Here is a 24,171-nt window from a genome sequence, read left to right as displayed (position 1 = left end):
GCATTTTGCCCACCCCTGTCCTAATGTGTGTGAGAGCTGCGGCGGTGGGTGCTCTCAGGGCAGTATCCCTACCTGGCTTCTGGGACTGGTGCATCTGGAGTGGGCACAGGTAGGCAGGGCATCCGCGGGGGCGCCTGTACACATGACAGGGGGTTAGTCTTTAGGGTTGCGTTCCATGCCCCCTAAATTGAAACGATGGGTTTTTAATTGAAATGGTGGGGTTTTATTTTCCATCTCTGTTATGGTGAGGGACCCAATCCTTTTTGTGGAGGTGGGCTGCTCTGTGGCGGTGGTGTCCCCCTGGGGTACCTGGGTGGGCTGCTAGCGGGCTGGGTGGGTTAGCTCAGCCGACCAGCAGCTTGCCCCCCAGCCACGGGAAGGGAGAGCAGGCGCCACCAAAAAAAATAAAAAGAAGGATCGGGCCCCCACCACTTCGGCTTTCAGCAGGCGCCTGTTAAGGGCAGAAGTGGTGAGGCACTTGATCCCCTTTTTCTGTGAAGCCTGCCTGCCTCCCCCACAGCCACTGACAGCAGCAACGCAGCAGTGCAAACTAACCTACATTGGGATGTAGTTTAATTTGCAGCGATGCAAACTCATTTTAACCCCCCCCAACTCTTGTACATGTAGTGTGATGCCATGAAGCCACACAGAGTGATATTTTCATCAGGCGTGCATGGCAACGGTGTCACGTGTACAAGCGCCCCAGCCAGCAGAGCTCCGGTGAGCACTGAGGGAGTGCTACACACACCTGTCCTCCGTAGTCTTGCCTCCATGGTCACGGATGCTGAGCTCCACACTCTTTCCACAAAGGGAATGGAGACCAACTGCCCAACCCTAGTGGGGGATGCCCCGCACAGGAGCGAGTCGCTGGCAGATGCAAAGCTGTTGTATCTAGTTTCTCAGCCCCTCTCTGTGTAGGTGCCCAGCAGGGAGGCATGTACGGTGGCAGGGGGAAGGGCTGGACTGCAATGCACATCTCAGGGGTGTCCTCTTGAGGCTTGCTGCCAGCTGACAAGGGACACCAGAGCTTTAGGGCAGTGGGGCTGCATGCCCAGGCAGAGAGGGGGACACACAAATGCCAGCTCTGCACACAGACAGCAGCAGTTGAGGTTTCATTTCTATGTCTCTGAGGCACCATATGGTTTTTTCCTGAGCAACGGATGGCAAGTGGGGGAGTATTAAGCAGACATGACAGGACAGACTTTGCTGAGGTCCGCTCCCTCCAGAGCTCAGTTCTTCGCACTGTACTAACACGCTCCATCTTCGCGTCACTGGAAATGCTACATATTGATTAGGCCGACAGCAGGAGCAAAGACTCAGAAATCTGTTACGTCCAGGATGAGAATGTGTCTCAGACAGACTCTGATTGTCTCCTATGGGCATGTGGAGACGAAATGGGGGCACTAAATTGAACCGGTGGGTTTTGAAAACCGCCGCTTCAATTCCGATTAAGCCCCTGTGTCGTGCACACACCCCACTGACTTGCCTGCCTCTCGGGCGGGGAGAGGAGGGGAGGGCTAGCTGCCAGTGGGCAGAGTGGTCCCCGGGCTGCGGGGGGGGAGGGCTGGTGCTTCCTCCCGAGGTGGCACTCGCCCACAGGCACCCGACTTGGGTAGTCCCGGGGGGCACTGCAGCTCAGGCTGGCAGGCTGGCTCCGGGGTGGGGAGGGGAATAAAAAGATCAGGCTCGCCACTTTTTTTTGGGTGGACCCTGCTTTCCCAGGCTGCTGCCAGGCTGCCTGCAGGGCTTCCTGCAGAGCTGAGGAGCTGCATGGAGCCTTGCACCTCAGAGGAGTTTTAGTTTGCTGAGCCCCAAGTCATTTAAGGCTCATTACACCTCCAAATTTCCTACAGCGGCTGGAATTAATGCGCAATACGCCACCGAGGCGTGCAAACCCCGATACCATTAAAGCGGCACAAAAGCATTTAGCCTGCTTTAAAGTGTTGTGCACACACACCCCTCGTTTCATCTGCATATGGCCCTTGTCTTTTATTTTCTAGAGGGGAAGTCATGTGTTTATATTAAATGGCATACACAAGAAAAAGCATTAAAAGAGCGGGATTAAGGTAGCAATGCCACACACTTGCAAGACAGAGTAAAGGCTTCCTGTGCAGCCTTAGTTCAGCCCCTTGCATGTCTATATTATGATCCAGTCTTTAATTACATCACCACATCCTCTTTTTACCCACAAGATCCCTGCCTTGACTAGACAGAGGCCCACGCTGCTGCAGCCAGACTGCTACTAGTCACCCTGCTGGCTCACACAGAGCCAGTTTGGGTATCTCAGCCCACCACTCCAGCCTGCAGTGCAGATAGTTTTCCACCTCAATATGTGCACAATGCCGCATGAGAGCAGGTGTGGATCTGCAGAGGGAACTTCTACATTTGCACATGCCAGCTGGGCAGATGGGCTCTCCCAGGTCCCTGACTGCACTACTGATGTGAGGCATGCCCCCACAACTTGTTGGGCATGCATAATTTGAGGCTGGCCAAAACAGCTCTGAAGCGCCACCTTGCAAAGACCTCCTCTGAACCATGCTGCTTGAACACACAGCCTCATGTTACCCACATACAGCAGGATAAAGCAGAGGGCAATGTGTTCTCTTCTGAAGGCACCTTTAACCAGAGGGAATGCGTTTCCCTTATGTTCCTGTGCTGCCCAAAGTGAGACAAATAACCATGGAAGCATCTCCATTGTAAATCCCTGTCTCTGAGCCATAATAACATTTTTGTGAGCCAGCTCCCACAGGGCATCCACTGCTGCTCTTGGAGATTGTTTCAGACTCTGCCGTGTCTCAGCTGAGTGGGAAGTGGCTCTCTCCCCATTCGCCAGGCTTGCTTCGGAGGCCCGGGTCTCTCTCCATTATGAAAATGGTTCAGAAATGATATGAAAAACAGAAATGATATTCTACCCTTCAGTGATGAAGCTAGAAAAGCAGATGTGGCTTTGCTGATTGCAAAAACAGCCTTTGCAAAGATTAACTTGAACTGAGAATGGCTTTGGGGGCTGGATGCCTGTCTGCCCTTTTGCAAATGTGCACTGAAAGATCTAGGTGGAGGTGGGTGTTCTTCACATCCTCCTTTGCATTGTATCTGTTATTCACTGCAGACCAGGATGTGAACCTCTCTACTTACAACAGTGAGGAATTACGCCATTAGTCCCATTGATTTCATGGGAGCACCACGGGTCCTTAATGCCTCATGATTAAAGAGGTAGTTAGGGGTTTAGTCTGAAGTCAGGGGAAGGCAGGACGGAGGGGAGAGTGGCACCTTGCAGACTAATGACCGTGAGTAGGAAGTTCACTCTCTGACTTTCCTCGTTCTTCTCTTGCTCAAAAAGTCTCCCTGATCCAATCAGAGACCAACAGAGGAGACAACTCATGCCCCACGAGCAACGATCCCTGACCAGCCACAGCAATCAGTTTGCAGAGAGTTCCCTGCCCTGAACCCACATTTTTCTTAACTAAGAACAAGGCAGACAGAAGGTAGAAACCTAACAGGCTTCCCTTCCCCAGCACAGGCACTGAATCCAGAGCAATAATGCTCATTCTCAGTGCCAAGGAGCATCAAAAATGTCTTCCACTTGGAGCAGTCCATCAATATGAGGATGACAGTCTTCTGGTAAACAGGGAAGTCATCAGTGCATCTGCAGATGACTGAGGAGGCCAATCCAAGATCTGCAAGTTCAACTGCAGCCATGGCTAACGGTTCGGGGAGGAAGGAGTAGATCCTGGTGATGTTGCATGGATCCTGGCAGTGTTTGGTCACACATCTTTCCTGGTGTCTCTCTCACCGATCTGCCTCCACAATGAGGCAGGTTTTCTCAAAATGATCCATGCCTTATGATATGCGATATCAGACATGTTATTATACACAATGCTATAAATATCATAATAAATGCAATACTAACATCAATACCTGGGAGACACAGGCACCAAATCATCTCTAAGGGGACCATGATATACAACAAAGCATGGATCATTTTGAGCAAACTTGCCTCGCGGTGGAGGCCGATAGACGAGAGAGACAGTCTTCCAGTTAGATAAAACGAGAACACACAGAAGGATCAGGGGAGGTCAGACACTGTAGATAATTACAATGCAATCTCAGGCTTTGAGCTCAATGTGACATAATGCCATTTCCCTGTGGTTCTTTGCATCATGATCACTGTTGGTTACTCAGGAATGGAAAGTCCACCCTGGCATCCTGGGTGTCTTGACAAACGTGTCCTGCTTTCCGCCTGCAAGTTCTGAATAAAGGCTGGTTCATTATGCAAGCGTCTTGGCGCAGCAAGGGTGATCACGTAAATCCCCTGTTTTTCACTTTGATGCAGCTTTAAAACGGCAGTCATGACACTTGACATGCTCCTCGATTAGGATGGGGGCAGGGAAGTTACAAGTATTTGCAGATTGGCTGATGTGGAAAAAAACCCCAAGTGTTTCATGTTGGACCTGCTTAGCTTTTGTCCTTTAAGCATCACGCACACCCATGCACGCACAGGTCACACACACACACAGGCACACACCCACCACCAATGAAACTTGGAGAGGCACTCTGATGTACTGGAGAAGGCTGCCAGTCATCATTTGAGAGCAATAAGAGTGATTAACATAAAAACCCTGATGAAATATCATCTAGCAGGTAAGATGATATTTCCCTTAAAGTTTCAGCAAAGTGGCATCTGCAAACACACACACACACACACACACACACCCTAAGGGGCAGAAAACAGGACAAGCTCACAAGCTCACACATTCCTGCCAACGTAATCTCAATGGCATTTCACCAATGTCATTTTTCCGAATACTCAAACTGTATGTATGAAGAGTGACTGCAATTTCTTAGCTACGAGGGAGTGTTTTTTTTCCTGCAGAGTCATTCTTTAATTGTGTTGCTCTTTAAACTTCTGTGCTGCATTATAACGTATTAAAAACTTTTGGTTAAGTGAAGGTCACTGGTTGCAAAAAGGGAAAGGCTTTGTTCTCAGCAGTATAAATAATTCTTTTCAGGTGCAGCGCACAGAACGTGTAGGGCAAGTTCCCATAGATCACAGCTGCCTATTCAGGCTTCCTTCACTTTTTTGATAGTCGGTGAGAACATCCATAGGAATCTTATCTGGTAACTGATTCACTGAATGTTGAATGAATTCAGTTGTGTCCCGGCCGCATACAATAACTGCAGAGGCATTCACTGCCTGGTTTGCTGGTCTTCTGTATGGGAACGTGAAGCAAACCCTTAAATGAAGATAAATTTGTGTCCTTTCGGAGGGATGAAGGGCGCTGCAATTTGATATCTGTTCCGCGTACCTGTAGGATTCAAGCTGTGGAACAGAAAGCATTAGGAAATCTGAATGCTGAGATCAGGTGGATTTCTACACCTGTGACTCCTGGCCTCTTCCACCATAACGCTGAAAGCAACAAGTAGTGGAAGAAGACGGTAGTTTGAATATCAGGGGTAGGTTTCTCGAAGGCCAAATCCCTGGCTGGTATAAACGGGTGAAGCATCTCTGGGCTTCAGCATAGCTAAGGATCGGGTCGACAAAGTGCATTTGTTTGCTTAGTATCGGAGTTCCCAAACTTCTCAGGCAACGGTACCCGACTCAGATGTTCCCTGTACCAGCCGTCTGCCTCTTCCCTCCTCCACTGACAAGCTCAGCCCTCCTTCTGGAGGCTCAGCTGTAGGCTGCTACTTCTCCACACCCCCTCTGCATAAGAGATGAGTTACTGAGGTCCCATGCTGAGCTGTCCTGCTGCCTCTCTCACATGCAGCTGTGCACTCTCCCACCTACGGGGAGCGAGGCGCACTCCAAGTCCCACAGCACATCAGACTGCGAGCAACTACAGAGTCCAAGCGTAGTGTGCACGCAGCGGGAAGGCAAGCAGAAGTGGGCCCTGACTTCATCGTGTTAGCATCTGTGGGAGTCTGGGGTGGGATTGCCAAGAAATGAGAGGGCGGTGAGCCAAGGCTGAGTGGTTTAAGCTTGAAGTAGCAGCCTGCACGTCACCTGTACCACCGAGACCGGGGAAACGGCAGATGGAGATTCAAACACTGACAATCCTAAGCAAAGATGACATGAAACAGCACCAGACCCTCTGGGCTTCCTTTGGGGAGTCATTTGATTAGATAGCCACACAAATTGATTTGCTCCGGCTCCTGCTGAAGTCACCTACCTTCACCACAGTTACCATGCCTTCGTTGGTGATGGGGTCCGTCCGAATGGTGAAGTGGCCCGAGGGGTCTCCGCTGATGATGCGGTACACGGCATTCCAGTTGGGCGAGTGGGGCTGGTCCCGGTCCATCACCGTCAAATTTGCGACTACAACTTCCACGCGGTTTTCGGGCACCTCCCCCGAATACTGCAAATGAAAGAGAAGAGTTAGTATTCTTCAGGAGCTCTGAAGACTTTAGGGATAAGTCACTAGCTGGCATTGAAGTCAGCCTAATGAACAGGGCCTCAGGGCTCCAGGAAGGTCCTCACAAGTAAAATCCAAGCTATAAGTACATTCAGATACTGCCTGCATCCCTTCATCATATGTGGTTTTAATCCCATGTCCTCCTCTTGAAATTATTTTCTCTCTCCTGCTGCTGTCTGAAAGACCCATGTCACCAAAGCTGCAACTAACTTTTTTCTGAACATTAAAGGAGAGTACAAATTCTATGAGCTACCACTCAAGAACAAATTTGGAATAAATTTTAAACTGAAAAACAGGGAAGAGTAGGAAATAATGAGATTGTTATTATGCAGAGAACTGAGGAAAAAGAGGGAATGAATTATTATACAGAAGGGAAGGAACAAAAAAGCTTAACAACTGAAACATAAAGGAACAGCCAGAGACTGAAAGGAAGAGAAGAAAAGAACACAAGACTCCTGTGGACAGTGACTTAAGGCAGCTCTGTGGATAGAAGATAAATATGTTTTTATGTCTATTTTAGAGCAGTGGTCTCCAAAGTGGGGTGCGTGCAAGACGATTCATTGGGGTGCAGGAAGAAAATACTAGAACTTCTATTTATATTTCTATTTATATAAATATACATATCCTGGGGGTGCATGCTCAAAAATTTTTTACTGATAGGGGTGCATGATCAAAAAAGTTTGGAGACCGCTGGTTTAGAAGATGGGAGGCATCTTTAAATGTTACATTTGTTATTTGATAAATTGGATTCAATAATAAATACAGCTCACCCTGCCCCTGAAACTCATCAAGCCTCCAAGAGAAACTAACAAAGTGTCATTAAAACGAGACATTTGACAAACTGAAATAACAGACAAAAGCTTCTACTTGCTAATTCCTTTCAGTCATAATAATCTGAACTGCTACTTGTAATGACCGCAGGTGAAAAAGTCGGCCCCTTAATATTCGATGTCTTGGGTTACCCAGTTTTCCCAAAATGCAATCTTACTGCTTCTTCAGAGATGTTACCAAATTTTTCCTCTTTCTGCTTTTGCCTTTGCCTGATTTGTCAAAACTTTTCTGGGAATTTTGCCTGGGCCCTTCCTGGTAGTTAATTCTAGTGGGTTGCATGCAACTCATCCAGTTTTTGTACCTTATAGCACTTGAGCCGCATTTCTGTGTACCGCTTGATTTATCATGTATAAGACCAAAGATCTTGCACAGTTAATATTTTCTACTTTAATGGCCTAAAAGCTCTCATCTGTTCCCAGTGGTGGCAGGTGACAGAACAAGGAGCAACAGTCTCAAGTTAGAGCAAGCGAAGTTTAGGTTGGCTATTAGGAAACATTTTCTCACTAGGAAGGTGGTGAAGCACGGGAACGGGTTACCTAGAGCGGTGGTGGACTCTCCATCCTTGGAAGTTTTTAAGACCCAGCTGAACAAAGCGTTGGCTGGGATGATGTAGCTGGGGCTGGTCCTGCTTTGAGCAGGGGGTTGGACCAGATGTGACCTCCTGAGGTCCCTTCCAACCCTCATTTTCTATGATTTAGGTGCATAAATGGAGTTGCCAATATTTCAAAAGTGCTCACCCTTCAAAAGCTCCCATTATCATTTGCAAAACGCCATTTAGATTGGCACAAGTCAAATGAAACCCTGGGAAAACAATAAGTACTACTGGCCCCGTTCCAAAATGGAAATTCTGCCCCAAACTGTGGTCACAAACCACTTCTGAAAACCAAGCTTGCAACATGCATGAAAGAAGAAGTGTGCTAATTATAATGAATGACTATTTTATTGTTCAGCTCAAAAACTCTTGTAAAGTACTACTGTGCTACCTGCTACCATTCTCTGGACACTTACCTCCGCCAATACTTGCAACCAGCATATATTATGTCACATCCAACAGCAAAAATCTCTTATTTGCTGTATGCTATTCCAAATTTAGTTTTGCCTTTAATGGTATTTTGCTCAATTTTTTCTTTTGCACCTGTCCTAAGTAAATTTTCATTAGCAAATACAGATCGCGCCTTGTCCTGGGTCTGCCTGGTAGAGGAAAGAACAGTGGGACGCCTCTAAATAATCTGAGCTCCAATACATATAGTACCTCTTTCAATTCCTCTGGTTTCCCACCCTGTCGCCAGTCCTTCATCCATTCTCATGCCCAACTGGGAACCTCTGCAGCACGCAGTTTGAGTGCAGGAACGTCAAATGGAAATTTATCAAAAGCCTTTTGAAAAATCCATTAGATTATGTCATGTGCACACTTCTATTATCAGTCTTGTCAGCAGCCTGCTCCAAAGAACTCAAGGAGATTAGTTAAGCAGAATTGTCTCTTACTAAATCCGCCCTGGTTATCATTTCCCATTGGATTAGATTAACGTTGCACTGCATGCCAGGGATGACAAGTTGATGGGCCCTGGGTTTGCTTGGGCAGCTGAATGCACTGTTTAAAATCAAGGGATCATGTAATTTCAATGGAGCAAAATGTAACAGTGCCCACGTCTCAAATCATGCAGCTAAGAGAAATGTAAAAAATGACCTCACGATGCTCCTAAAGCAATTACTCAACATCCATTTTGGGGCTGACTCCGTTCCCCTGTAGCCTTTCGCGAGAGAGTGAATATGCAACGATGGAGAATCCCCAGCTTTGGTCCGTTATGGGGTTTACTACTTGTAAAATCAAACAGGGTAAACTCATTCGAAGCAAATCATCAATGCAACTTTTACAAAATAAAAGGGAGAGGCTGAACAGCTATTATTCTCAATGGTCACATCCTACCTGCTCCATCCCATGTGGTCCTTTGTGCAAAGACCCTAGGGAATGTACCAGGGATGAAGCCAACAGAGCTTCATAGAAATTGCTGTGCCAGCTCATAACATTATTGAGAGAACAGCATCTTTTCCAAAGGCTTTTTTTTGGGCCCACAGAATTCTGTAGGAGTGACTTTTTGTCTTGAACATAATACCTGATTGGAAGGTTGCAGCTCTCTACAAGACTTTTCCATAACAGCGGGTGTCAGTGCTGTTAAGTGCAAAGCATCTTTGAAGATGTTATCCCTTCTATTCATTTGGAGTTGATGGCTATCAGCCCCATTCAAGCAGCATTCAGCACCAGCCAGGACTGAGGGGCTTCAGTTGAAGTTGATCTATAGGGACAGAGCCTCAGCTGGCACGTACTGGAGGTGTTACTGGAAGGACAGAGGTTTGAGTGATTCCAGTCTAATTTCATGCAACTTCCTCCCCACCCTGACGTACTTGAGTAGGATGAACAATGCCCTGTCTTACTGTGCTGTCTGCGTGCAGCACGTACGCCACAAGCAGCATGCATGGGTAGCCTCTTACGTGCGGTATGCGCTGCAGCAGATTGGGAAGGGGCAGCCAGCACAGCTACAGGTAGGACGGGGAGCAGAAGGCAGAGAAGCAGACCAGACAGGAAGCAGACAGCGGAGCAGCAGATTGGGCAGGGGGCAGAAATCCGAACGGTAATTGGTGGGAGGGCAGGGGGTTAATTTGTGGCAACCCTGCCAAAAAGGTTGGCCCTCCGCTGCACTGTTTCCTTCAATAGAAGTGCAATGCAGAAGTGCAGGGGACGGGGCTGAATAAAGAGACACGTGTCTACTTTAATATTAAGACAATAGGGAAGCAGGGGTGACTGCTGGAGTAAAGAAGAAGAACGATAAAGCTGTGCCTGCCCTTACTTGCTACATTTTCCTGGATGCATCTTCAGTTTATTTAGCTTCATTTGCTATTGCTGCATTACAATTTTTTTCACTCTCTTCATTTTGTTTTAATCCTCTGCTAGTAATTTTGTGGCTGACTGCTATTCAGGCTTGGTTTGCATTCTGAGATATAGACTTGCTCTGCCTAGCTACCATTATTTCTTAAACTTGGTCTATTCATCTTGAATTACATAGGTTCCAGGTTTTATTTTGGTACGGGTGCATTTGTGAAAGTTCCTCTTTCATTCCTCCAGAGCTGGTCTGTCTGAACTCATATGCTACTGAAACGTAATAATTCATTTTGATTGCCAGGTTGCATCAGATTATGCTGAAGTCATTTAACCCTAGAGGTTAATTTTGTCTTGCTCAGTACTTGACAGCACAAATATATAAGCATCACTCAAAAGAAGAAAGGAAATAAGTGGGGGGAAATAAGTTCACGAGATGACTTTGCATGTGCTAAATCTATAGCCTGAGCTGTAAAAACAAACACGATGAAGTAAAACCCATTAGTTTACTACAGCCACTCCCAGTGGGCGATGAATTGAGATGGATGAATAGGAAGAAAATTATTCAGGTTCCTTTTGATGACTTTTAAATACAATTTAATTTCTTCCGTGCTCATATCCCTACCCACCTTTTACGAATATCCGTGACACCAAAATTTTGCTTGTATGATTTTTTTGCAAGGTGAAGTTTTGGTTTATAAACAAAGATTTTTCCAATTATTACCAAAAAAAACAAACAAACAACAGTTCAGGCCGGTGCAGTTTATACTGAAATGACATCTTATGAAATAGGTGAGCAATCATACAGCTTGAATATTGAATGACACCACGGAATACTTAAGGGAAAACTCCTACTGAAGAGTTTATGATTAGATCAGAGGTTGGTATTTTTCACACAGAATATTTAGCAAAAAAGGCTGTACAGTAGACAAATTAATAACCCCCCATCTGTTTGCAGACAATTTGTCTAAAAGAAAATGACTAAATTCGTTTAATAAATCATGCGTTGTGATATATTTGTCTAGCTGCAGCCTTGAAACCAGCAAAAGCCATCCTAATTGATTTCCTTAACTTCCATTTTTGTACCCCAGTAGTTCTACTGAAAGGGCCTAAATAAGTTGCCTGTATCTCAGAAAAGCCCAAGAGGTGTAAAACAACTCCACACTGTACTCTGTGCACCTGCCAACTTGATATGTAGATCAATAATACTCTAATATTTTTTTTCCTCTTTCTACTTCTACTACCAGTAATTTTGCTTCTCTTCCTAGCAGCCTAATTGCTGTTTCCTTAAGCCTTGCCATCAATTCTATGACCTTTAATTTCCAATATCATTTGCTCAAAGATGACTGCTCTAGGTTCACTAGTTATCCTATCCAACCTGTATGGGCCAGATTTCTATGACAACATAAATCTAAAGCAACTCGAATGAATTCAAAGGTTTTACTCCATATACCCTGGGGTTCCTGAAATTAGAATCTGGCCTCAATCTTTTAAGCAAGGCGATCAGGTTTCATAAGTAAAGTCAATCTTCTCTGATAGGCAAATCTGGCAGATCCTGCAATTTTAAAATGTTAACAAGAAGTTTTTTAAGGGCTTCAGTCTCCCACGTGTGTTCACTTTTAACATGGATCACCTTCCCAATGCCTATAGCTAAGTACCATCTCCTGCTGAACTGCTCTCCAACCACCTGTCCTCCATCACACCTGCTAGTGACCATCAAGCAGGCTTTATTCACCTTTGATTTTCTTCTCACAGGCACAACCACACTCTCCACAAAGATATTTCTGGCCTGACAGTTATATTTGCTTGGTTTCATGTAATATTCATTCCAAGTACCCACATCATGCGATGGCCAAGTTTTATGTCATATGGCAACTGCTTTATGAAATGTGATCTATAAAAGCCAAACATATTCTTGCCAACCTGCAGTTTTGCTTCACCGATACTAGGCCCAGCTGTCACATATCTTGCTCTGAAATGAATTGCTTGGATCGGATACAGTGGCTGCTCGTGTTCAGTGCCGAGTCCGCCTGGTTGTATGGGTCTGCAGAAACCAGGATTGCTAGGCCTGCCGTTCTCTCCTCCATTTGGTGCTATTAAAATCCCCCAGCTGACAATAAAGCAGCTCTACAATCTGTGAGCAAAGACGCAAAGTCTATCACAAGCTCCATATATCCACAGTATCATCGTTTTCATTTAGACCCTTAGCTTTGTGTATGGTTTATAGAGGAAACACTAAAGAAAAAAGACACAGCCTAGAAAAGAAGTAACCCTGTCAGAAGTTGGTTCATCTGTTTCCTTAACAATATTTAGGGTGACTTTCCCTTCTATTTCTTATCTACTTATCCAGTAGCTTGCTGACAGGATACCAATGGTACGTCAATATTCTCAGTCCCAGCGGGCTAAACATTTCTTCCAACTGTTCGAGCACGTTCTTTGAACCTTAGTTTGATCCTACTGAGTATGTAGCTACAGGAGCGGGGTGGGTTTGTTTTATGCCCATGCGCTTTTAAATTTCTAAGACTGACCCCCCGACTGAAAGTGGAGACAGCATCTGCTTTGGTCTCAGTTGCTGAGAGCTATTGATTTCACCCTTGTTCTTTCCCGTTCCTTGCCTTAATCCCAAATTACAGTTCGTTTTCTTTAATCTCAAGGAACCACGCAGCTGCCTGGTTTATTCTCCAAATATGAAAGAGCAACAATGACAGGCCAACAACCTAGAAAGCAGAAACCATACCCTCCTCTCTCCCAGCACCAATAAAAAGAAGTAATTTAATTTTCAGATTCTCAAGAATGTCCAATTTCAAGACTCGCAAGAAGTTTGAGAAAGTCAAGTTCAAGTCCCGATCCAGTTTTAACCTTGGTTCAAAGACGTCTCAAGTCCTTGCCAGGAGTTCACTGACAAGGGGACATAATGAGAGAAGGATAATAAAAATGTCTGCGTATTTGAGAATGAATGTTAATATTTTTTTTTCAGTTTTAAGATGTTATAGTCTTTTTACAGTATGAAAAGATGCCACAAAAATGATGACACTGAGACACTGCCTCGCTGCAAGATAACCATTTCCAGATAAATATATCTTATGAAATGAGGCTCGAAGTTTGCATATAAATTTATATATTTTATAAAAATGCATTACAACACAAAAGGAGCTTTTTACAATGTTCATATGAAAGGTTTAAGAAGAGATTAGAATTATGTCCTTGGAAAGACGTGCAGCCTTGTCAAGGGAAAAAAAAAAATCTACATTAACCCCATGCAGGAAAGTTGTACTTTATCTGTATTTCAAAGACTATAAAGTACTACTTTAATCAACCTACTTGACTTTGGGGACTTGCACGTCTCACTGAAACTCATGAAGTCTGGCGTAGTATGGCTTCTAGAACACAAAAGCCTTTAATCTGTAACCTAGCACTCTTGTACATTCAAATCCTGATACTATCACCTTGTTAGGAAGAAAAATTGTGAATTTATCCAAAATGGGATCTCATCCAGTCTAAATGATGTAGCCTTTGCAACAATGACCTTTAACAATGGTTATACTCAACAATAAAAGATCTTATCTCGCGAGCCAATGGAAACAGTATACGTTAAAAATTCTGATCTGATAGCGGAGACTTCTATTTTCAAGTCAGACGAGCCTCTTTTGAACACTCCATCTGCTTTCTTTGTCTAACACACCTTTGTTTCTTGCCTACGGAGCAAACAGCAGGAGAATGAGGTTGGTGCATTTCTGAAGAATATTTGATTGTCAGGTTTAATTAATAATGCTATCTTTTAAATAAAGCAGAGTCCAAAAAATGCTGGAACCAGCTGCAGATGGGTATGAGGTTTACTTCGACTGCGATAAAACAGCAACATTTTTTGCACGGTCACTGTACTTCTTCAAAGGCAATGTACTGCCTGCATTTCCACGAGCGCGGAGAGGCTAAGTGACGTGCCCGAGGTTATACGGTACGGTAATGGCAAAAGTCAGCACTGGGACCCAGGGCCGGCACTCAGCTGTTTAGACCAGGGCTGCCTCCTGGGCCCCCTGTGGATTAAAGTACATAGTTAACAAACACGTTCAGGTCGGTCAAGTTAAGTCTTTCTGTCACCACAGGGCATTGCCTTTCAGCCCCCTGATATGTATCAAGCCACTAAAGGACACAAGATAGGAAGCCTGGAAATGAATCATATTCGAGCTCTGTGCTCCAGCGCCAAAGATCAGCTGGCTCAGCAGCACTTCAGTCAGCAATTTCTTCCTCAAGGTTTTGCAAGGCACTGGTCTCCAGAGGAAACCAAAATGGTTTGACATCACAAGAGCAAACCAGCAGGAGGATAAACCAGCTTGGATCGCAGCTCAGCCCTGTAATAACTGGTGGTAATGTTTTGCCTTTGTAAAGGACTGTGTGGGCCATGAGAGGCAACTCCCCCTGGACTGAAGAAGCTCTGCTAAAGTGACTTGCATGGCACGCTAGGTGGCACAGGGCAAGCTTTCCAAAATACAGCATTACGTCCAGACTCCTTCATTATGTAAAGAAGCACTTTACGGCTGGTAGCTCTGTTGGACTTGTTAAGTAGCAAGGCATTCACCTGCACAAACAAAGCTGGACGAACCTAGTGTTCAATAATCAGATATCAAACACTGCCAGCAACATTTGGAAGTGGACACTGCTATCATGCATTAACTCCAACCGTCCCACGACTGGGGTTCAAATACTGCTTGGGATGATGGAGGAAAAAAGAGGCAAAGGACTTTGCTTTGGGTCCGACTTCCAATTCTGCTTGCCCTGCTGATATCTCCAGGTAACTCTCCTTTTCCATCGGACGAGCGAAATCTGAATCTGAGCTGCAATTTGGAAAACCCCATAAGCAAATACCTCCCTTCAAGCATGCTAACTGAAATCTCAGTGAAGCCAAAGGAACACAGGATGCACTTAAACACATGGTAAAGTCTTTTCTGAATAAAAGTCCTGGTCACTTCGGTGCAAACTTCTTTTACACAAGTTCGTCTCGGGTGACGGCCTTCCTTTAATGAAATAACGACTTTAAAAGAAGATAGACACTGCTAGCTAGCTGGCACACTAAATGATCAGGTCCCAAACTTTATTCACGTCCCTTCTTATGATCTTAAAGCCATCAGTAAGCAAGCTGTTTTCACTAGGAATTTCAAAAACATCCTTTCCAATTTAATCTGTAAGTTAGCTACAACTAACAACGATTCTGCGACATAGCTCAAAACCCAAGCTACTGAAATGCACCCCAGAGATGTGACCTGTGCTTTCTTGGTAAAATTTGTATCAGGAAGAAGGTTATGATTCATCCAACTGCAATAAATTGGCCTAAAGAAGGGCCTTAAGCTGGTAAATCAAGTTTAGGATTTTTCTTTTTATTAACAACCCATTTCTTACATGTTTTTAATAAATTCATTCATTTTTAGATTTTAAAGAGTATAAAGACTGTTTGTTACAGGGGTGTAGGTTGTAGCCGTGCGAGTCTAAGGACATAGGCAGATAATGTTCTTTGGGTGAATCTGATATCTTTTATATCAGGCCAACTATATCTTTTATATATAGACCAACTTAAATAGTTGAAAAAAATGTTTTTCGTCCATCCAGGAAGAGCACACGCCAAGCGCAGATGCTTCCTCAGCCTGGCGAAGCGTTTTGAAACCCGAAATGTTGCTACGAAATTTTTTTTTTCCAGCTTTCAAGCTGGTCTAATAAAAGATATTGGATTCACCCAAAGAACCTGGTCCGCCTAAAAACCTGTCTGCGCCTGTGGGATCTGAAGGCAGATATGAGGGAAGAGGAATTTTAAGAGCCCTGGAACTGCATTTCACGTGTATGCCCTAATCCTAGCATTGAGATTTATAACAAGTTTCCTATGTAGCAAAGCTCAAGGCGGCGGCATGCCGGCTCCTTCTCAACAGTTGTCTGCACAGCAATTGAAAACTCTGTTGTTTCCAGATTAGCCTCAGAATTAGCATATAGGAGGATTTTTTTTTTATGATGGAACTGAAGAGCATTACTAGACGTTGAAAAAACCAGAAGATCTTCTGTTTACAGATAAGGCTCCCAATTCAGTAAAGCATCCCTGTTCAAGAAAGGCATTTACGCAGATGCTCCACTTCAAGCTCGTGCTTAATTCCCTTTGTTGTTAAGTGGACTTAAGCACATGCTTTCCTGAACCGATGCCAGGGTGATCATTGGTATTTGCTTGTTGCCATGTAAATCTGAAAATGTACCCGCAATTAGCAAGAAAAAAAAAATGAAGGTGCAGCTGCAAGATGCAAACCCAACAAAACCAAAGGAAAATAATGGTTTTGAAGTCAATGTTTTGATGGCAAAATAAGGGGAAAACAATAGCAAGGTGAATGCCTCTCTGCTTCAAGTAATGTGCAATAAGAACAGGAACGACAAAAGGATAAAATCAATGACAATTAATTGTAGAATAGTAATTAATAGAAAGAAAGGAGAGAAAGCAGTGAACCGAGTCTTTTCCATGAAAGAGGCAAGTCTGCACAGAACAAAAGAGAAAAGCACACGCATAAAAGGAATATGCAAGGAGAGAGGTGGGAGGACATGGGGAGAAAGAAAAAAAGCGAGGGAGGCTCTGTGCGTGCGGGGATATGAGCACGCCTGCTGATACATGACTGAGATGCCTGATGGGAAGAGAATGGCAGTCTTTCTTTTGCACACTTTCCCTTGCAATTAGTATACTTTTTCACTTCATAAAACCGAACGGTTTGAAAAGTTTCATCATGCGTAAAAAGCCACGAGAAACATTTTGCAAGTCCTCACTCTTTCTAATTCTGGTGGCGCCGTGTGTTCTGATCCTTCCCTGTGCAAAGCTCAAGGCACCTTGGACAGTCAGAAATACCCGACAGGAGAAAACTCACAGCACCAAAATCTCCGCTAGGTTATTTATTCTTTTTTTTTTTTGAGCACGTCAAGGAAAATTTCTCAACTGACCGCGTATCTCCTTAAAATGACACCCCATTTTTAGGCTAGTTATGTTTTCAGGACCTTGAAAAATTAAAATGATGCCCTCCCATAAAAAACTGGCAAACTTCAGAAGAGGTTTGTTGTCAGCCTCTAGACATGACGGAGTCACTGTCCGTAACCAAATTTCTCAAATTCAGATCAGCACTTGAGATGCCGCATTGCTAGTCACCAAAGCAACCCATTACATATGGGGAGCTGCCTTGAATTTATTCTATCTGTTTGTGGCACACGGTGTTAATAGCTGGCCCATAATGGTATAGGGTATTTTAAATGGTATAGCGTATTTTAAAGAATTTGGGGGGGCAAAAATCTTGTCAGTCTAATAAAAGATATCATCTCAACTACGAGTCCTGATTGCCTTTAGCAGATTTTATGGCATTAGCCGGGTTTCTAGTATAACAAAGCCAGGCATGGTGGAATATAACGGATCTAAAACAATGCATCACAAAACTGCAAGAGGTAGATTATATTTCAAAACACCCAATTACAGAGAGACTACACAGAGATAAGAAAATTGTCGAGGTCAGGGGGTATGGCTGTGGGAAGGCTCTTCTAAGCGGGGAAATGAGGCTGAGCCTACTCTTCTGAAATCGGCCACATCAATTCAGCTCGGTTAGAAAGCATCTGTAATCACAACTGTCACGATGGTTAAACCACAAAGCAATATTTCTGAAACAACGACAAAGGGAAGCACAAATGAATAAAGGTCTCAGCTTCTGATCCCTTTTAAAGTCATTGCCTATTTACAGTTTGTAATTAGGTCAGCACTTGCTCTGCTTTTTTACTGAACTACCAATTTTCAGCACCTACCAGGCAAAATTTTCACATCTAACCTCCAATTGTGTGCCTAACTTATCACATGCAGTTGAACACAGCCAGAAAACCTGCGTGTGCACACCGCTGTGACGTGTGTGCAAAAGCACCGTCAGCATGTAGAAGTCCACTTATGTCGCGTCCTCACAACACGGCCAGTTCGCGTGATCTGCGCGCGCAACGATCTGCACGCACAAGTAAAGTGTTCAAAATCAGAGGCGCTTTTAAACCTTAGTCCAAAGCCTCTTGCGGTATGACAACATATAGCATTCAAGATGTTAAAAATACTTCCCTGCCACTCATACTTCCAAGGTGCGATGCTGCCGTGGGCTGCTTTTTTTGAAACAGGTGCCAGTTTCACACACAAAATGGAAGTGTGCAACGATAAACCAGTAAGTGTCTGTTCAGAAGGAGTGACTGTCCGTGAAAAAGAATAACCGCCTGGACGATTCATTGATTTGCATGTGTTACTACCCATTTGATACTTGTAAAGCGAGATCCAGATTTTCAGCTGCTCGTGTCAAAGACTTCGATCTCCACCCAAAGCATTGAAACTGCGGGCTTCCTTTAAAGTCTGCAGGCAACTGCACCCCTTTAAATACTTTAAAAACATGCCTAAATTCCCACGAGGCTAATGGACAGAAGCACCTACTGAATTCAAAGCAAAGACTGAAATGCTTTGCTAAATTGCAGCGTAAATGCCTGTTTCTGCAAATCAGTCAAAAATTCTCCGAACCAGCAGGAACATTCGCTTTATTCCTCCAATGACATTTTCCACACAGCCATTTTTTGATAGGAGGAATATCCCAGCGGTTACAGTAATGTTGCCCAACACCAGCTGGGTAGAGACCATCTGAGTTTTGCCTCATGACTCATCCCTAGCTAGGTACAGTGCAGAGCATTTAATTTAATTATGGGCATTTTGTCGGCAGCATCTGGTAATGTTACATCTCGTTGCATGCTTATAACACCAGCATTTTGGTGCGGGCAGCGCTTTTTCAGTCTGGACAGCTCATCCCCATTATTACATGATCCATATTACGAGGATTGGGTTTTATGGTTTCTTCCTTCGGATCCAGTATATATTAAACGAAGAAGGAAAATGCTGATGAGACGCTATCAAGCAAGACCTCCAGTAGGAGACATAACACAGCCAGATGTTGCAAATGAAATGGCTCATGACAAATGGTGTATGACAAGGCAGTGCAATCGCTGAGGTGGCTGTACTGTTCTGCAGAGAGCGTGTAGCCTTGTATCAGTACCCAGCCTGTGCGTGCGTACTGACGGTACGAAACACCCATGCGTGAACAAAAACCAGCATGGGAGATCTATAAGAGTGAGCCAAAAATATCATCGCTATTACTATTATTGCCATTACTATTACAATTATTACTACTGGCATTATTATTATTATGGTTGTTATTATTATCTGCTGTTTGTGCTCATTAATGGGAACTGTATACCATCACTGAGAAGTTAGGAGAGCTCCTAATGCTATATAAATCCTAGCTAGGCATGTACTTACGCTGTACCTATGCACTGAAGTTGTTCCATAAATTTAAGATTTCAACGACTTATGTGTTGTGAAGCAAGGGATGAATACTGCCATGGGCTCTACCTCCTGTCTGGCGTTGTAGCTGTAATTGGCTGAGACTGTTCTTTCTAGTGTAGAAAGAGACGGTTGTATTATTCTTGATTTTAAACCGAACAGTACATGTGTCCAATTTGAGAGAGACCAATAGAGCATTTTTTACTGCTTTTTTTTGGCAACAGGAAATTGAAATCTGTAATGAATCTGTTGTTTCCATTTTTTAAATGTACTGATCTTTGGCAATTTTCAACTCCAATGTCTGAAAAATTCATTATTATTAACTTCCATCCTGGGTGTTCCTCAAACCGAAATTACTTAATCAACTCAATTTAGCTTCTTGTATAGACCTAATTCAGAAAAACTTCATCTTCCTGAATTGTTATTGCAATTAATTTCTTGCCCCCCCTCCTTTTATTTCTTAGCAGACTGCGTTTTAGTAATTAGATATTTTATAAAAATGAGTTATATGCATTCGGGGAAGCTTCACTTTTACATTTGATTAATCGTATTACCACTGAGGTCTGGGGTTTGTCTCCAAGGAAAGTTTAATGACCTCATTTTAATTCTTCTTTTAACCAGCAAGCAGGTATAAATGAACAGAAATAAAATTATCTCTCTCTCTCTTCTTTTTTTTTTTTGCAATCTCAAGATTGCATTTGATGTTTTTTTTCTGTGCAACTGACCCATTTACAAGGAACAGTCTATCTGATTCTAATTAGATACAGGGCAGAATCAGGCTAAATAGAGCCTTGAACTTAATAACCCATCTTCAGTGTGATGCTCAGGAATCAGAGCTACTAGACCAAAATGCCATCTGGTTTTTACCATTGTGCATGATTAATTTAGGAAAAATTAGAAAAAAAATCCTAAAAATAATCTGAAATGTACTGTGAATTTATGTGCAGATAAAGGGATTTATACAGAAGGAAATTGTATCATGGAGAATAGAATATACATATAGAATCATTATACTTACATCAGTGTAATTAGTTTGAAGCCTGGGATACAGATTTTATTTAAAACTGTGTGCACTCTAAATATATCCATTGATCCTTTCTGCCCTGTTCCATAGTAACAAATGGACAAGAAGGTGAAGATCGTACCCCTTCTCCGAAGGGCAGCATCAGCCTGATCAGAAAAGCCATTGCAAAAAGTGTAGCGCCTGCTTTTCTCATTAAGACACTGAATATTATTCACTTTCCCCAAAAAGTAGGAGTTGCCTGTTTCCAAATGTAGAGGGCAACAGTTCAAGAAGGAACAAAAGGCAAGTGAGTCTTCAGGAGAAAGTGTGAAGTGTCTCTTGCTTCTGCAGCAGTCTGCAAAGAAAATGGTGGGCAGCTTGGGCAAAGTGCTGAACCTGGAAAGAGTCACAACTTTTATGCAGCTGTTACCTTGACAGAAACAGTGCTTCCACCTCAAGAGAGGGGTCAGGATTAAAAAAAACAACAAACATTTGGAGCATAAGCCCACTGACTTGCAATGAGATTTGTACTTCTAAGTCACCTGAGTGCATTTGAAAATCCCAGCTTCAGTTTTGTTGGCTTTGGACCCGGAGTTAATTCCTTAACTCTGGCGCACAGAGGCCCGAGCTGCAGGGAAACGACATGTGGCGGTGATGCCAGTCTCCTAAGACTATAAGAGGAGAGGAGTCCAGTCTGTAAAATTTAACTTGAGGGTTGGTTCATTCTCTGTGAAGATGGAGCTGTGTGTTCAATTTGGGTCAAGGTATGCTGTAAATGTTACAAAGCTTTGGTGATCAGACATGGTTGTAGGCTGGGAGCGGGGTGGGGAATCAATGGCTTACAGGGTGGGTCAGAGTTATACCCAGCTCTAGGGAGCACACCTCAATATATGCAAGCATTATGCGATTTCCCTTGTACACAGACAGTAGTATTTAATGATGCAGTGCAGGAGGAATCTATCAAATGCAGGACTTGAACAAAGCCATGCTGATGTGTACACTAGGCACATCCTAAAGAGGGGTCTGTCCCAGGTTGGGATGGCACAAAATCAATAGAAGTGGGGTCCAAAGATACCTTGGAGGATCTGGGCCTGGGCTGATACTTGGAAAAGTATGAGAGCCTCGATGTTCACAGAAATGCACCTGCTTGCACAGGGCATGTGCTATGGCTGAGTGTGCAACTATGGTACAGACTGTTTTGTGGCCATTTGCATGTACAGGCTGTATGTGCATCGTTCAGAAAACCTGGGACTAGATTTGGGGATAGATTTGCCTGGAGTCCACAGGTCTTTATATTGCCAAAGTGCCTGCAGCATAACTCGGAGGCAGTTGTCACTCGAGCCAAAAAGGAGGATAGAGGTGAACAGCATGAGTCAAAGCTGCCGAGGAGGAAGTCCTAGTGCCACAGTGAAGAAATCTACATTATTGCACTGCTTTTCAGATAAAAGCTAGCACAGGAGCTCTGAAAGGTTCTGCAGACAGGATTTATTATTAAAAGCCAATTGTGCTTTCATGTAAAATCCCAACTGACTGTAGCCTTATGCTCATTTTTCACTCAAAATGAACATGGATGAAACTACACAGTAAAGGATATGCTCTTCTGGAGCCATCACTTTGTAACCTAAGTAAATAACTGTATGCAAGTGAACCCAATCTGCCCAATAGTGGTTAGGCTACTGCCAGCACATACACTGAATCTCCTTTGCATTTCAATTAAATACACAAACAGGGAAGAGTAGAAACTGCAAATCAGTTTGACTTGCCTGAATTAAGAATTCAGTGCTTTTAAATTGAAATGGACTTTCTGCCCTTAATTATATTCCAGGGCCTCATGAAAACCTTTGTCATAAATAATTAATTAGAGCAAGGCTGTTGGCCAAGAAGTAGCAACAGCAAAAGAAGACAGTGGACTTGCTGGTCAAATTGCATATGTAAAAATATTCTTTCTTTCTTTTCTCATCTCACATGTCTCCTTGTCTATGCAGCTGTGTCCTCATCCCAATTCCTTATTGCACTGATGCTGCCATTTGTTGGTTGATCCTCTGTTTTCAGATGTTATTTGAATTCTGGCATGCTTCACAGTTTTCACGTCAGCACAGGAGCTTTTCTGGGACTACTGGTGCTAAAGAGGTGAAGAGGGGGCATTTTACAAACCTACGGCAACCTAGGCCAAGTTATGATTTGGGATCAAAGCCATTTGAAACTCGATGCATTGCACCGTTTTTACTAAAAGTTGATGCTTTTGATTGGCTTTTGCTTTTCTGACCCCCCATTTGAAACAATACTTAGGAGAGGCTAGATCTATGCAGTTAGAAACCAAATAAAATGTCCCCCAGATCCCAGCCAAATGAAGCTACCACAATTTGGTAATGCTCTGATTGGTGGCCTTCAACTACATACAACTTTGTAGAGAGCTACACTGATACCAGCTTATGCAGACATGTGTTTCCTTTCCAGCTACTGCATACCCCACAGAAAGGGATTTCAGACCATCTTTGCTTGCAGGCTTTTTAAGGTACTGTGAGAAATCTGCAAACCGATCAGAATATTCGCATCTACCTTCTGAATTAGACTACTTGAACCATGTGATGTGGTTCTGGGAAAGGTGACTATAATCCTTGGATGGCTCCTGGGAGTCATTTTCAGAAGATGGAGCAGAAATAGCAGAGCTCGGGAAGGATTAGTGCCATTGCATAAGGCACTGGTAATATTAATAGCTCTCTGAAATGCTGTTTACAAAGGACCGGACGTTACTTTGATTACCCATGAATATAACTTAACGATGGGAGAAGTGAAGTTCTGGAACAGTCTTCCAATAGGTACTGTGGGAGCAAGAAAACCTAGCTCCTTTTAAGATGAAGCTTGATGAGTTTAGGAAAGGGATTTTCTCTGATGAAGTGGCCTACAACGGCAGGAGCTAGGGATTAATGATAGTGATGGCAAAATGGAGGCACAGGAAGTTAAGTGACCAAACCAAGGTGACAGACTGAGTCAAGAGCAGAACCAAGACCAAAACCTTGCATTCCCCGGGCCTGCAGCAGAGATCACATGGCTGTCTTTTCTAGTCAGACATCTCTTTTTCCTCTTGGTTGTATGTGGTGTTCAACTGATCAGATTGATTCTGTCAAGTATAAAAGACGGGTTGCTAAAATAATATTACTTAATAGTCTGATATGATCATAATCTGAAACATTAATTAAACAGTGATGTGAAAGATCATTCAGTCAGTTTGGAAGGACTGCCAGCAGCTGCTTTTCCCCATGAAATATTTCAATGAACTAGTAACAAGGATGTGCTCCTTTTATGGCTAGCTGAATCTGCTGCCCAGAGCACAGCAGGGTAAAAATCAGGGGGGAACTACTACATGTGCATTAATGTGCTTGAGTAATGAGCACTAAGGGCATTTGTAGATGACACAGGGGTTTAATTCTCCCTAAACTGAAACAGTGTTTTTTTAAAAACACCGCTTCAATTTAGGGTGAAATAAACCCCCGTGTCACGTACACCCGTGTCCTTACCGGTCTCTCTGGTGGCGGGGAGGGGAGAGCGAGCTGCTGGCAGGCAGAGCGCTCCCTTAGCTGCGGGGGGGGCTGGTGCTTCCCTCCACGGCAGCAGCTGCCCCCACCAAGCAGCGCCCGGCTTGGGCAGTCCCGGGGGGCACCGCAGCTGTGGAGGGAAGCACTAGGCCCCCACACAG

General features: G+C 43.9%; 1 protein-coding gene across 1 annotated transcript in view; it reads right to left on the bottom strand.

Moving 5' to 3' along the window:
- CDH4 (cadherin 4) overlaps positions 1-24,171 on the bottom strand; it is a 611,276-nt gene that overhangs the window by 29,282 nt on the left and 557,823 nt on the right. Inside the window, exon 9 of the mRNA XM_019548218.1 lies at positions 6,171-6,356. Within this exon, the coding sequence (XP_019403763.1) occupies positions 6,171-6,356 (186 nt within the window). The remainder of the gene's footprint in view (positions 1-6,170; positions 6,357-24,171) is intronic.

Source organism: Crocodylus porosus, unplaced genomic scaffold, assembly GCF_001723895.1.
Source record: "Crocodylus porosus isolate Cpor-Errol unplaced genomic scaffold, CroPor_comp1, whole genome shotgun sequence".
NCBI lineage: Eukaryota > Metazoa > Chordata > Crocodylia > Crocodylidae > Crocodylus > Crocodylus porosus.
This window is presented reverse-complemented; position numbering and strand designations above follow the sequence as displayed.